Source organism: Periplaneta americana, chromosome 3, assembly GCF_040183065.1.
Source record: "Periplaneta americana isolate PAMFEO1 chromosome 3, P.americana_PAMFEO1_priV1, whole genome shotgun sequence".
NCBI classification, from domain to species: domain Eukaryota; kingdom Metazoa; phylum Arthropoda; class Insecta; order Blattodea; family Blattidae; genus Periplaneta; species Periplaneta americana.
This window is the reverse complement of record NC_091119.1, coordinates 206,385,468-206,398,841: the sequence shown is the minus strand read 5'-3', so window position 1 is coordinate 206,398,841 and position 13,374 is coordinate 206,385,468. Positions and strand designations below refer to the sequence as shown.

Below are 13,374 nucleotides of genomic sequence, written 5' to 3'. Positions count from 1 at the left end.
TGGCTATTATCAGAATTCAGGCATTTGACAAATACATAGAAAACATTATTGGATAGGAAATTAAATTGTTCCTATCTTGTACATGCATTGAAGTCACTACCACAACGAGTAACAGAAATTATAACAAATTGTATTATAATGTTTAAATAACCAATGTTTCGTTTCTTTGACTCCGTCTTCCACGAAATAACAGCACAAAACACACACACACACACGTTATATATGGATATGCAATAAATAAGACGAATACAGAGTAGATAAGCTTTGTGATATTTGCATGTATCGTCGCTTCGATTGATTAAGATAGCAAAAGTTTTTTTATCCACACTCAATACATCCAGTTAACTTTTCCAACCGTGCCCGTTCACCTCTGTTACAACTGTCATGGGAGTAGAGCACAATAAATGCTTGTTTTGTTATGTGATAAATTAATTTTTAATAAAACGCAATAAAGTGTTCCGCCATGACATTTATACCTTTAATATCTCTAGCAATTCTATTATTCTCTGTCTGTGTACGTTGCATTGAGTACCTGAAACAGAGGAATATACATTCTGAATTAGAGAGAAAGAAATAATTATTTAGAAATAAAGTTACGAATTTGTCCATTACTAGTGAAGGTTGTTGAAAGCTTGCAACTTTTAGAAGTTGTATTTGCCGTTTACGTCAGATAAACAAAGAACAAGAAATGTATCCTACTCGGGGTTGATTACAAACGAAGTCAGTCAACTGAATTTATTTAGAGCACGACTAATGTAGATAAAACAATCGACATTTTGTTGGGTTATATATATGCGTGTGTGTGTGTGTAATGTATGTATGTATGTATGTATGTATGTATGTATGTATGTATGTATGTATGTATGTATGTATGTATGTATGTATGTATGTACTGAATGTATGTATGTTTGTGTGTATTTGTATGTATGTATGTATGCATGCATTCATGTATGTATGTATGTATGTATGTATGTATGTATGTATGTATGTATGTATGTATGTATGTGAAGAGTCCACTGCAAGAATGATGGATGTCATTTGGAATACATTTTGCAGGAGAAGCAATTGAAAGTTTGAAATGCTTAGCGCTCAAAGCTTAACTGTGATTTTCCGATCATTACTGGACAGTGACCATCAGTGTTAATGCCATGTAACTCTGTATGTACATTCTATATGTCTTAAGCTATGCATTGACAGTCTTGGTTCATTTTCGACAAGAAAGTGATATCCATCATTCTTGCAGTGGATTCTTCGTGTATGTTATGTTATGTTATGTTATGTTATGTTATGTTATGTATGTATGTATGTATGTATGTATGTATGTATGTATGTATGTATGTATGTATGTATGTATGTATGTATGTATGTATGTATGTATGTTGTAATGTGTAACTATCAGTTGGTGATTAAATTTTGTGTTGAAAACACTTCAACGGGTTTGTATTTTTCATTAAACAGCTCTTCAATTTAAAACAAGTCTGTTTATCTTATGTGTGACCATGAATAGTAATACAACCTTATGTAACAATGTGCAGATCAAACAGATCGCTGCCTTATTCGAACTTTCCTTTTAGTTTTCAGAAATTGCTGAAACTGTTTTTAAAGGAGTTCTCATCATTAAATTATCATTCAGAATGAAGTGAGACAGTTCATGAGCCATTAGAATTTTAATTGCTAGTACGTAACTCGAGAATTTATCTGCAATATCCGATCCTGTTTTAGTAGGCTTATTACCTAAGTTACTGACTATGGTGGTGAATTTCGTTGTAAAATATGTCGAATTGAAACCCTCTGTTGCATTTCAGCCAGATGAAGTTATTGCATTGCTATTGAACACTGCAATAGTTACGACGTCACTAGACACTACTTACCTCGAACTTTCATTCCTTCCGGACAGTTCTGAAAATGTAATATTTTCATTATCAATAATGGAATTTCTTGAAATCATATTAACTTATAAACACTAAGAACAAAACTTTCGTTATTATATGTACTTACAACTTCCATCATAGAACGAATACATTGTGACACAACAGCTGAGGCCAAGTTACACCTTTGTCCATAGAAGTAGACGTTGCCATACTCTAGAAATATACAATTAATATATTTGTTTTTGTTTTTTACTGTACACCTAACTTGAAATGAAGTATTTAACGAATTCCCACGCCTATTGTATATCTTAGATTTTCTACCAATTATGTTACTGTTTTTAGGGTTTGTTTACATATGCGAACAATTATGTCAGAAACCTAAATGTGCGAAATGAAAACTAATACCCCAAGTAACGGAGTAACAATCGATTGATAATTTACAGTTCATTTTTGTTCAGATAAGTCTAGTAATATAGTACAAAATACATATAAGTTCAATCATAAGACATCTCTCTTTGAAAGAGATATGTCTTATGATTGAACTGATATATATTTTGTACTAAATCGATTGATAGTTACAATTAGTCACTTGGGCAATGGCGCCACAATTAAAGAAATTATGAAAATTATTAAATAACTAGAAAATTTATGTACATATTTCAGGAATCCCTACACTGAATAGAAATGACTGAGGGATATCCAATAGCGTACGTCCCTCTTACTGAGATTTTTCTATTTAAGTTTACAATCCACCATCGTGATTGAAATTAAAGTTTTCCCCTTTCTACGCAGTTAATTTCTCTATCACTATAGTGATATTATTTTAAAGTTGTAGAAACGAATGTTTACCTTTCTAATAACAGAACACGATAAAAGTGAAACCTTAAAATCCCATCTTAAGATAGGTAGCATTCTGCAGTGTCTAGCTACCAACTCTTTTCTGCTGCCACGAATCCGTAACCAGTGACTAAAATGAAATGGAAATTCATCCTCCGGCTAGAGTTTTACATAACATAGATTACATTAAAGAAAATGGCGATATTTTGTTTTGTTTAAGGGGCTGAAACTGAAAGGTAGGCCTATAATAATGAATAATTATGATTGAAGTTAAAGTGTTTTCAATTGTTGTATATAATTCTTCAATTATTATTGATTTTGTAATGATTCAAATGGTAACTCTCCGAATGACACGTGGCGTCTTTTGATACCTACGAGTTGTGCCGTATTGTGTAGTGATACATACACACTTGGGTTACAGCGTCCAAGGTATCTGTTTTTATTGATTTTCTATATTATTTGATTTCTGTATTTCAAAAATATGTTTTTCTCTTATCATAAAATCTTTTTTAAATTAGAAATTCGTTCGGTGGGCACTTGAGGCTTTTGGAAAGTACCATTTGATGGTTGGTTTGACTGTGCAATAATTGCTAAGAAAACTAAAGAATAATAATTACAGTCCAGTCCAAAATGGAAATTACTCAAAATTAAAGTTATGAGGAACTTAGTATCGTTAAAATTGCTTAACGTAGAAAATACTCAGAATTATAAACTTTGAGGAACTTGTATTTCAAAGGTTTGTGTTGCAGTTAAAATCAAAGTATCGTTGAAATTACTTCAAATTCTGTTAATATTTTGTGTATACTATAAGTTTCAAATTTGAGTGTGTTAATTAGATTTTTCACAGCAAAATGAAGATTTAAAATTGAATTGTGTCATAAATTTAAAATTAGAGTTGTTCCTCTTTTGAACAGATCCATCTATAATTATTGGAACAGATTGTTCGTATGACTACAGTGAAGTGAAAATTTATAACCACAAGACTTTTTGTTAAAAGCACAGTGGTCCTTAAAGACCCCAAGCGCCCATCTACGTAACTTCTGCAACATGATCAGCATAGATGAAAAGAACGATAAGAATTACAAGCATTAGAGTAAGCTAATCGAAATTTTTACCTTCTGAAGTTCTATTTGTGAAATTCGTACATCTGCTTAAAATGTCATTTCTCTGTATGAACAGTGTGCGCCACTGAGATGAGCTGGTGATGAATTTTGACAGGTTGTCTTCCAAAATATTTCCTTCCACGTCTGCCTGCAACATTATGAACACAAATGACAACTTTTTCTTATGTTGCTACTACATATTTATACTAATGATGCTTTGAATGCTTGCTGGTGAGCTTGTAATCAAATTAAATTATTGGTTAGGAGTATATTTATGACAATCACTTCCATGTGTTAAATGGTAAACAGGGAAATTATTTCAAACACGTTACAAAGAACACATTACAGCCGTAATCAAACCACATAATACCTCCGCACACTTGTAAACACGGAGCACACAATCATTACCGAGCTATTTCGAGGTGCAACTTACTCTCTGAACAGCGACCAATTTCAGTGTCAAAGGATGTTCAAAGTTGCTTTTTTTAAAGTATATCAACAGTCTTACCAATAAGAAAATTAATATAAGAGTCTTACCACTTGTAACTTCTTCCCCATGCAGTCCGCAATACACTGCAATGAAATAATATTCAATGTATTACAAATTTATGTATTTACTCTGTACGAAATATTTAATATTTCTTTTATCAACAGTAATCTCACTAGAGGTTTCGATTTATCTATAGAAGATCAAAACTCGAGTGGGATTTAATTGACTATTACACGATTAGAAGAAAGTATATAAAGATTAGAAGTAACGAAGTACTCCAATACAATAAAATATTAATTGACTTACGAAAATACAACTGTCTTCAAATGTATTATTGTACCATCTCAACATTACGCTAGATGGCAGTACTGTTTTATGATTATGTTTTCTTGTTATCAGTTGTGCCAACTATGGAATCTTCACTGAACTCTGTGGACGGTTACTAGTCAAGAAGGCTTTGTTGATTCAATTTCATTTTTATTAAAACATTTGCATTCCACTTCAATCATCCGGATCCCAGTAATCAACGTCACTTGACAGATGATTTTCAATACATCTTAGTATTAAACAATCTCTGATAATTGACTATCCATAACATCATATACCAGAAGCTATTACATAACCTAAATAATATAAACAAGTGTTAGAAATGTTTTAATTAAGGATGATGAAATAAACAAGAAACATTTTAATTAACGATGATGAAATAAAAAATAAACGTGAATAATTTTAATAGAAACAATTATTGAATGTACAATTTTAAAATTTGAATGTTTTAGTGGTTGGTGGTTCAGTTGATGTTATATTGGACGTGTGCGTAAAAGAAGTGAACTCGTTGATGTACATGGTGTATCCCTCAACTTATTCAGGATTTCCGAATGGTGCTCTTCATTTATTTGTAAATTGAATTTCAGGGAAGATGCATAGCAATGACCAGTGATCTTTATTAATTCTTGTTCTTGAATGCCAATGTGAGTCATATTTGAAACTGCTGTGCATCGACTGGAGTGGTTTGTAATTTTCTGTGTGTGTGTGTGTTTTTTTTTTTTTTTTTTGACGTTCAGACCAGTGCAGTTTGAAATGTTGGCAAACAAAGAAACAAATGCTAGGGTAGTGATAAAAATAAACAAATGCTAGGGACGCGATAAAATTAAACAAATGCTAGGGAAGCGATAAAATTAAACAAATGCTAGGGACGCTATAAAATCGTGCGATAAGCAGCCATGATTGGTTGAGAGACATCCTTTCGTACCGTTTTATTGGTGAAAAGTATTATGACGTCGTAAAAGTGTAATAGTCAACTGAAATAGTTGAGGTGTAGTCTTTGGGTAGCACAGATTATCCGATGCTGATATATGAAGGGCTTTGAGATTATAACGTAACTCATCTCGTTCTGTCATAGCTGAAACAGGATGGCTCATCTGTACTTTGGTTCCAGAATGATACTCATTCTACTGTATTGTAGATGCTGGACATTTGTCAGCTACATCGTGCACAGTGGGCTGGTGTAAGCCTTTTACTCGGTAAAGTCAAGTAATAAATTGATCTGACAGACTCCCTTGCCCATGCTTAGGAACTGAAAGTTGTCTATCAGTCTCAATATAGGTTGTTTCGTAAACATAGGTACGAGTACAAAGAGTAGGGATGAGTAGAGGACGATGAAACAAGGCCAAAAGTCCTAATAAATATAAGTCCGGGAACAACCGTTTCTTTCCTGCTGATCCAGATTTGCGCTAGGGCGCAGGTTCGATTCCCACTTGGACTGATTATCTTGTTAGGTTTTTTCTGAGGTTTTCCCAAACGGTAAGACGAATTTCAAAATGAAGAATCCTCGGCCTCGTGTAACCAAATATCATCTCGCTATCATCAATCCCATTGACGCTAAATAACCTAGTAGTTGATACAGCGTTATTAAATAACCAAGTAAAAAAACAACCGTTTCGGAGACGTCATTACTATGTCACCAACCGAATATACCGCCTACATTTACTACTTCATTTCTTAATGTTATGTTTTTTTAACGACGCTCGCAACTGCCGAGGTTGCATCAGCGTCGCCGGTGTGCCGGCATTTTGTCCCACAGGAGTTCTTTTACATGCCAGTAAATCTACTGCACACTTAAATGCCATAGACCTGGCCCGGGATCGAACCCGCAACCTTGGGCATAGAAGACCAACGCTACACCAACTGCTCCAACCAGACCGACCTTCATTTCTTGCCAGGCAGACTTAATGGTCGTGCATAGGCTATCTGTATTTTTTCAACATGAGCTATCCAACGTTTTGGATGGTGTGCCTCTGTGGGAAAGGCAGCTGCTGTGCAACATGCATGAACAATCGAGAGTTCTTACGCTTCCACAACAGGTGTATCGGCGGTGGCTTACCAACCAATGGCCTCCCAGTCCCCCGACTTCAGTTCTCTGGAATTTTTTGTTAGAGGATAGGCCTATTTGAAATGTTTTGTTTTCTCCATATCTATTACTAATGTTAACGAACTCCCGGTGATGCGTTGTTACTTGTTATCAACGCTTTAATGAACGCCAGGGATGTTCGAATGTGTAAGGTTGTCGATAAGGAAACGTTTTGATGACTGTCTTATTATGAACGGTGGCCATATTCAGCACATGTTAAACGATCTCTTCCGCCAGTGCATATTTCGGAACTATGTTTATTAGAATTTTTTCTAGTTTCATTTTTCTCTATTCACCACTGTAGATTGTACCTATAATTGAAGACCTCTCCTGAATAAGGATGTAACAGACAAATCTGTAATTCATGTTTCATAAGAAAGGAAAACATTTCAAGGCATATTTTATTAGGTCTGTATTTACTATTATTTATGCTGGGTAACTTTCGGTGCTGGACCCCGGACTCATTTCACCGGCATTATCACCTTCATATCATTCAGACGCTAAATAACCTAGATGTTAATACAGCGTCGTAAAATAACCCCAAAAAAACTATTAATTATCATTTTGACTAAACAAGAATACACGTTTATTTAGCCATTGAATGCATTTATTATTATGAATTAATTTTTCTATCCACATCATATATTCCAAGAATTTGATGTTACATACTTTTTCCGGGGAGGTCTTGAATTATGAAACACACTGTACATCACTTCATAAATTAGACAGGTTTCATCGCATGCCATTAGTTTTGCAACGGTCAAAATACAAACAAAGAATCAATTATTATTTTTACTTCAGGTAATGTACAGCAGTGATAAAAAAACCGGACCGACTCTTGTAGCTGATTTCAGAGCCTTCTTCACTCCAGAACACTATAGACTGGTAACTAAGACTTTCGTGGTTCGAATCCTGCCTGGAAAGATAAATTTTTTTTTGTTCCTTATTCATATTTATTCCCAATACTTTTCGATTGCAACGATATTTTACTATTTTATGAACTTATTATTCCCAGAACATGAATTTTACCAGCAATCGAAAAGTATTGGGAATAAGTTTGAATAAGGAACAGAAAAAAAGTTTCCTTCCCAGACAGGATTCAAACCACGAAAGTCTTAGTTACCAATCTATCGTGCTCTGGAGTGAACAAGGCTCTGAAATCAGCTACAAGGGTCGGTCCGGTTTTTTTGCCACTACTGTACATAGTCAAAATACAAGCAAAAATTCAATATATTATATTTCCTTCAGGCAATGTACACTTCAACTTACAACGAATCGTTTCACTGATCTCTTCCCTGGATCGTCGGATGCATTATTGAGTGGATCTGAAAGTAAACCCAATGTATTAAACAAATAAATGTAAATTTATAATTTAAAATAATTATTACGAAACTATTTTGTATACGACTCGTATCGTTTCGCATATGCATGTATAATTTACATTTATTATCTTAAAAGAAACTAAAATTTTGTTGAAATCTCTGTAATAGATTTCATTTTCTGGAATATATTTAGTTTAAAGTCAATGAATTGTATATTTGACATACCGTGTGTTTTTCTGGGTATACGTAGGGAATTATCTTTGCCAGAAGAGACCTATGTATAAAAATAACGAAGAAATAACTTAGAAATTAACAGGCTTTGACAATTATTTGTAAAGCAAGAGAACATCGGGCTTTGACTTAGCAACCATAAGCGATGTTGTCTTGTTTTATAATTGTCAAAGCCTGCTAATTTCTAAACATGGCCCACGGATTAAGTTCTTTCTTCATTTTTTTATACATAGGTTTCTTATGGCAATGATAAACCCTATGTGCTATACCCAGAAAAACATACGGTATATATTGAAGCTACATACTTTTTTATTTAAATATTACTAGTGGTTTGTGTAGGAAATGCTGCAACTAAGTTCATTAGAGGTTCAAATAAAAATTTACCAGATTTATTTTCAATGAATACCAGACATTTTGGAAGTTATTTGCTCCCATAATAATGAAACATACGCCTTCTGAATAGTTTTTTTTATGCCAAATACTTTATCTTGAACATACGCACCTTAGTTTTTGAGTTTCAACGCGAAAACGCAAGTAACACTGTCAGGACGATCAGAGGATTTTTCATGTGGGAGTAAAGCAATAGCTATTTCAGGTTATTGTGGATTGTTGGTTTGTAGGCCTCTTATATTATCAATACGTAATACCTTTTGGTCTTTCCTTAGGAACTGTAATTTCTGCGCTCTCTCGAGCCAATACTGAAGAGAATGACGAATATAAATATCTACACCACACCGCCATTAAGTATCTATATGAAAAAGACCCAACCCCACTTGATTAATAACTAAAAAAATATTTGATTTTTATTAACAATATTATCTTACGTAAGTTTTGTAGCCGCCACTCAGTAAATTATAGAAAATATCAAGACTTAATTTAAGATATTCTCTACATCTACTTAAGCTATATAATCCCAAAACGTTTCACTTTCATATCATTAGTATAGGATGAATATGTATAATTAATGAAAAATAGTCATATCATGGTATTAACTATAATAATATTTCATTTCTAGTGGTAATAATGTCATCAAACAACCTCAAGTTTTGTAGATTTTAATATGCAATACACAGTAGTACTCAGAAAATTACACACCGCAAAATCGGACCTGTAAATTATTTTTAGTAAGTCTTGAAGTTTTTAATAACCAATTAAATTTGAACTCTAAATATGTCAGTCAGCAATCCTGCAGGTCATGGCCTTCGTGTACTATCCTATTGTTTATTGTAGTGTGTGTTTTGTTTTATATTCAAATTCAAATAGTTCTCAAAACTGACGAAAGATGGATTTTGGAAAACAGAAAAATTATGTAGGAAAACTAACGCTTCACTGAAAGCTACTATTTTTGTGAAAAACGTCGGGCTTCAAGCTTCAAAATGAGGGGTCATTTATTAAAATCCGTTCAGCCGTTTTCCCGTAATTTCCGTTACCAGTTCAAATTATATATATATAGATACTGTCATATTTATGTTCAATAAATGCAATATCCTAATATTATGGTGAGAAAATTATTCAATGCTGTTACAAGAAGAACATAACCATGTAGTTACTCCAGTTCTTTGATCAAAGCATAATACGTCACGAAGTCATGTGACATCCTGGCCAACGGCGACCTTAACTCCTGAACGATTATTTACGTATTCTACAAATATATCCTTACCATTTGGCGTTGTCTCTTGGACGCATTGGTAGTACACACTGGCCACCTTGACGTTTGGCTGGTCGTAAGGCTTGTAGCAACACTGTAGTACATAAAAATTAAATTAATTTCAGAAAATAATCTGCATCATCTCCTTCGTTAAAACTGAATACGAAGAAAACGTAACAATGGTGTATGACCTCTCCATACAAGCGGCCTGCAATTCGGTACCTGGCATGGGCAATAGAAGAGAAGCATCTTCCATCCACGGGACTCGGTTTTTATATCCTGTCCTGTGTTGTCTCAGCGGTGGCCCTGTACCGTGCTCACCACACGACCAGGGAGTTCTGCAATGTGTACTACCGCTGAGACAGCACAGGACGAGAAACATATCCTCTCCTATCCTGCATTTCATTGTAAGTCCTTAGTACTGCGTGTTTACACCTTTTGACACGGAAATTGTCACTCTCTTGTAGCGTGAATTTTTCTACGTGTCGTTCGGACTAACGCGGAATTCATACGGGAAAATACTAAAGGCTGGTTCACAATAAACCGAGAATGGAAACGATAATGAGAACGGGAACGGAAATAATGTTAAAATAAATGCATTTAAATAGGAGCATTCAAAATATGCAAATCTAGTCTTTCAGGTGAAACTCCCTGTAAAACAGATTTGAATAATTTCAAGGGAAAAATTGTTCCGGGGCCGGGTATCGATCCCGGGACCTCTGGTTGAACGTACCAGCGCTCTACCACTGAGACGGTGTCGGGTGGAGTTCCCGGGTAGCTCAGTGGTAGAGCGCTGGTACGTTCAACCAGAGGTCCCGGGATCGATACCTGGCCCCGGAACAATTTTTCCCTTGAAATTATTCAGCATTCACAGTAGTTAGTTGTGAATGCTCACATTTAAATTCATCTATTTTAACAATATTTCCGTTCTCGTTTTCGTTTCCGTTTGCGGTTTATTGTGAACCAGCCTTAAGCATCGAGGATGATGTCAAGTCATAGGAGCAACGTATCTGTATGTCATGAAACGACATATTCCTTACGTCACCTTAATGGCTTAGCGATAGAGCCCTTTCTTCTATTACAAAGACCAGAGTTTAATCTGGCTGTGTAAAACGCACGCCTGTGAACAGAGCGTACACAGTGACATTACAAGGTGGGGATTTGTCTCTGAATTTCTGTGTCAAAGGGTGTACATTTCGTATGCTTTCTTAATGAAAACTGTTTCAGTAGACTACCTGTGGAAAATTATCTTGATTGGAAAAGCGGTTTTCATTTGCTACTTGTCTCTGTTCGTACAACCATGAAGTCTGCGTAATTGTGGAGTGGTTGTTGACATCAGCTGCTATCCTGAAATTGAGAAAACCTGAAAACAGGAAGAGCAACTTGTATCTAGAAATGTGCGAAAATCTTGATGTCGAAAGTGTCGCACATCTGTAACGTTGTAGCTGCATCAGGTTCCAAGGTGTGTGCAAAATATTAGTGCTGACTCAAGGGTTACATACTCAGGCTTTATACTGGGCCATGAAGCAACCGTATGAGCAGACATTGCTTCATCTTTATGTAGTGTCGTTAACAACTACTAGGATCAACTACCGGTACTCAAAATGCACTAAAAATCAGCTCAACCGTAATTCCGGTGGGCGGGCAAAAGGGCTTAAGTCACTCTATGAAAAATTTACAGGAGGAACTTTCACAGATTTAACAAGTACTATAAATCCCAAAAGTGACATGTTTCAGCTATCTGTAACTATTTGTATCATTCTTTTACCCTTAAAACTAAAGAAGAAATGTATTTTTAACAATTTCAAGTTGATGTAACTCTGAAAATATTGGGAATAGGACCCATGTTCATATTATGACAGTTTCGCTCAGAATTTCTTCGGAAATAAGCTGCGTAAGTGGTGACAAATCCTCTTGAATCACCCTGTATATATACTCGTAATATATGTTTAATACTTACTCTGAGTATCGCCGAGTAGAGAGAATCCTGCTGCCACGTGACAATAAATTAGTATCCATGGAAATATCCGCATTGCAAAGCCGTCGGTGGTTTAGGAACTAGCTGCTTTAGCGACACTGCTGACAATTTTTATGCGATTATGAGTTTTCCCATGACATGATCTGATTATTATGGTTACATCACATCACAATTTCGATTGCGCACAAAGGTTTCCTGCTACCTAACCGTCCATTTCAACGTTTCAATGACACACTATTGTGACTTAGCATTTCAGGGATCTCTTGTACTCGTTATGTAATTAAAACGTGGCGTGTATTATGCCTCCATATCGCTCATTTGTGCCAAGGTTTTTGGCTTGGTTATTGTTCTGTGATTGCTGAAACTGTCATACAGCTGTGTTCCTCTTCATTTTATGCAGTTATTATTATTATTATTATTATTATTATTATTATTATTATTATTATTATTATTATTATTAACTTTGCTCTAGAGTATGCCATTAGGAAAGTCCAGGATAACAGAGAGGGTTTGGAATTGAACGGGTTACATCAGCTGCTTGTCTATGCGGATGACGTGAATATGTTAGGAGAAAATCCACAAACGATTAGGGAAAACACGGGAATTTTACTGGAAGCAAGTAAAGAGAATAGGTTTGGAAGTAAATCCCGAAAAGACAAAGTATATGATTATGTCTCGTGACGAGAATATTGTACGAAATGGAAATATAAAAATTGGAAATTTATCTTTTGAAGAGGTGGAGAAGTTCAAATATCTTGGAGCAACAGTAACAAATATAAATGATACTCGGGAAGAAAATAAACACAGAATAAATATGGGAAATGCGTGTTATTATTCGGTTGAGAAGCTTTTATCATCTAGTCTGCTGTCAAAAAATCTGAAAGTTAAAATTTATAAAACAGTTATATTACCGGTTGTTCTGTATGATTGTGAAACTTGGACTCTCACTTTGAGAGAGGAACATAGGTTAAGGGTGTCTGAGAATAAGGTGCTTAGGAAAATATTTGGGGCTAAGAGGGATGAAGTTACAGGAGAATGGAGAAAGTTACACAACGCAGAGCTGCACGCATTGTATTCTTCATCTGACATAATTAGGAACATTAAATCCAGACGTTTGAGATGGGCAGGGCATGTAGCACGTATGGGCGAATCCAGAAATGTATATAGAGTGTTAGTTGGGAGGCCGGAGAGAAAAAGACCTTTAGGAAGGTCGAGACGTAGATGGGAAGATAATATTAAAATGGATTTGAGGGAGGTGGCATATATTGATAGAGAATGGATTAATCTTGCTCAGGATAGGGACCGATGTCGGGCTTATGTGAGGGCGGCAATGAACCTCCGGGTTCCTTAAAAGCCAGTAAGTAAGTAAGTACAAGTTTCCAAATCATTGATAACATATGAAGTGATTTGGAATATTGTTTTGTGCATCTCTGAGTACAGCGAGACGAATGAAATTATATAGTTTCTGGTCAAAAAATCACTTT

The 13,374-nt window shown here is 35.1% G+C and overlaps 1 protein-coding gene across 1 annotated transcript; it reads right to left on the bottom strand.

The window, feature by feature from the left end:
* LOC138697084 (uncharacterized) lies at positions 1-12,031 on the bottom strand. The gene is made up of 9 exons (XM_069822681.1): positions 11,873-12,031; positions 11,148-11,275; positions 9,925-10,006; positions 7,981-8,036; positions 4,349-4,384; positions 3,824-3,959; positions 1,999-2,084; positions 1,872-1,899; positions 1-532 (listed from the first exon to the last, which is right to left on the bottom strand). The coding sequence occupies exons 1-9, from the start codon at positions 11,943-11,945 to the stop codon at positions 471-473; spliced, it is 687 nt and encodes a 228-aa protein (XP_069678782.1). The 5' UTR covers positions 11,946-12,031; the 3' UTR covers positions 1-470.
* Positions 12,032-13,374: the final 1,343 nt, after the last annotated feature.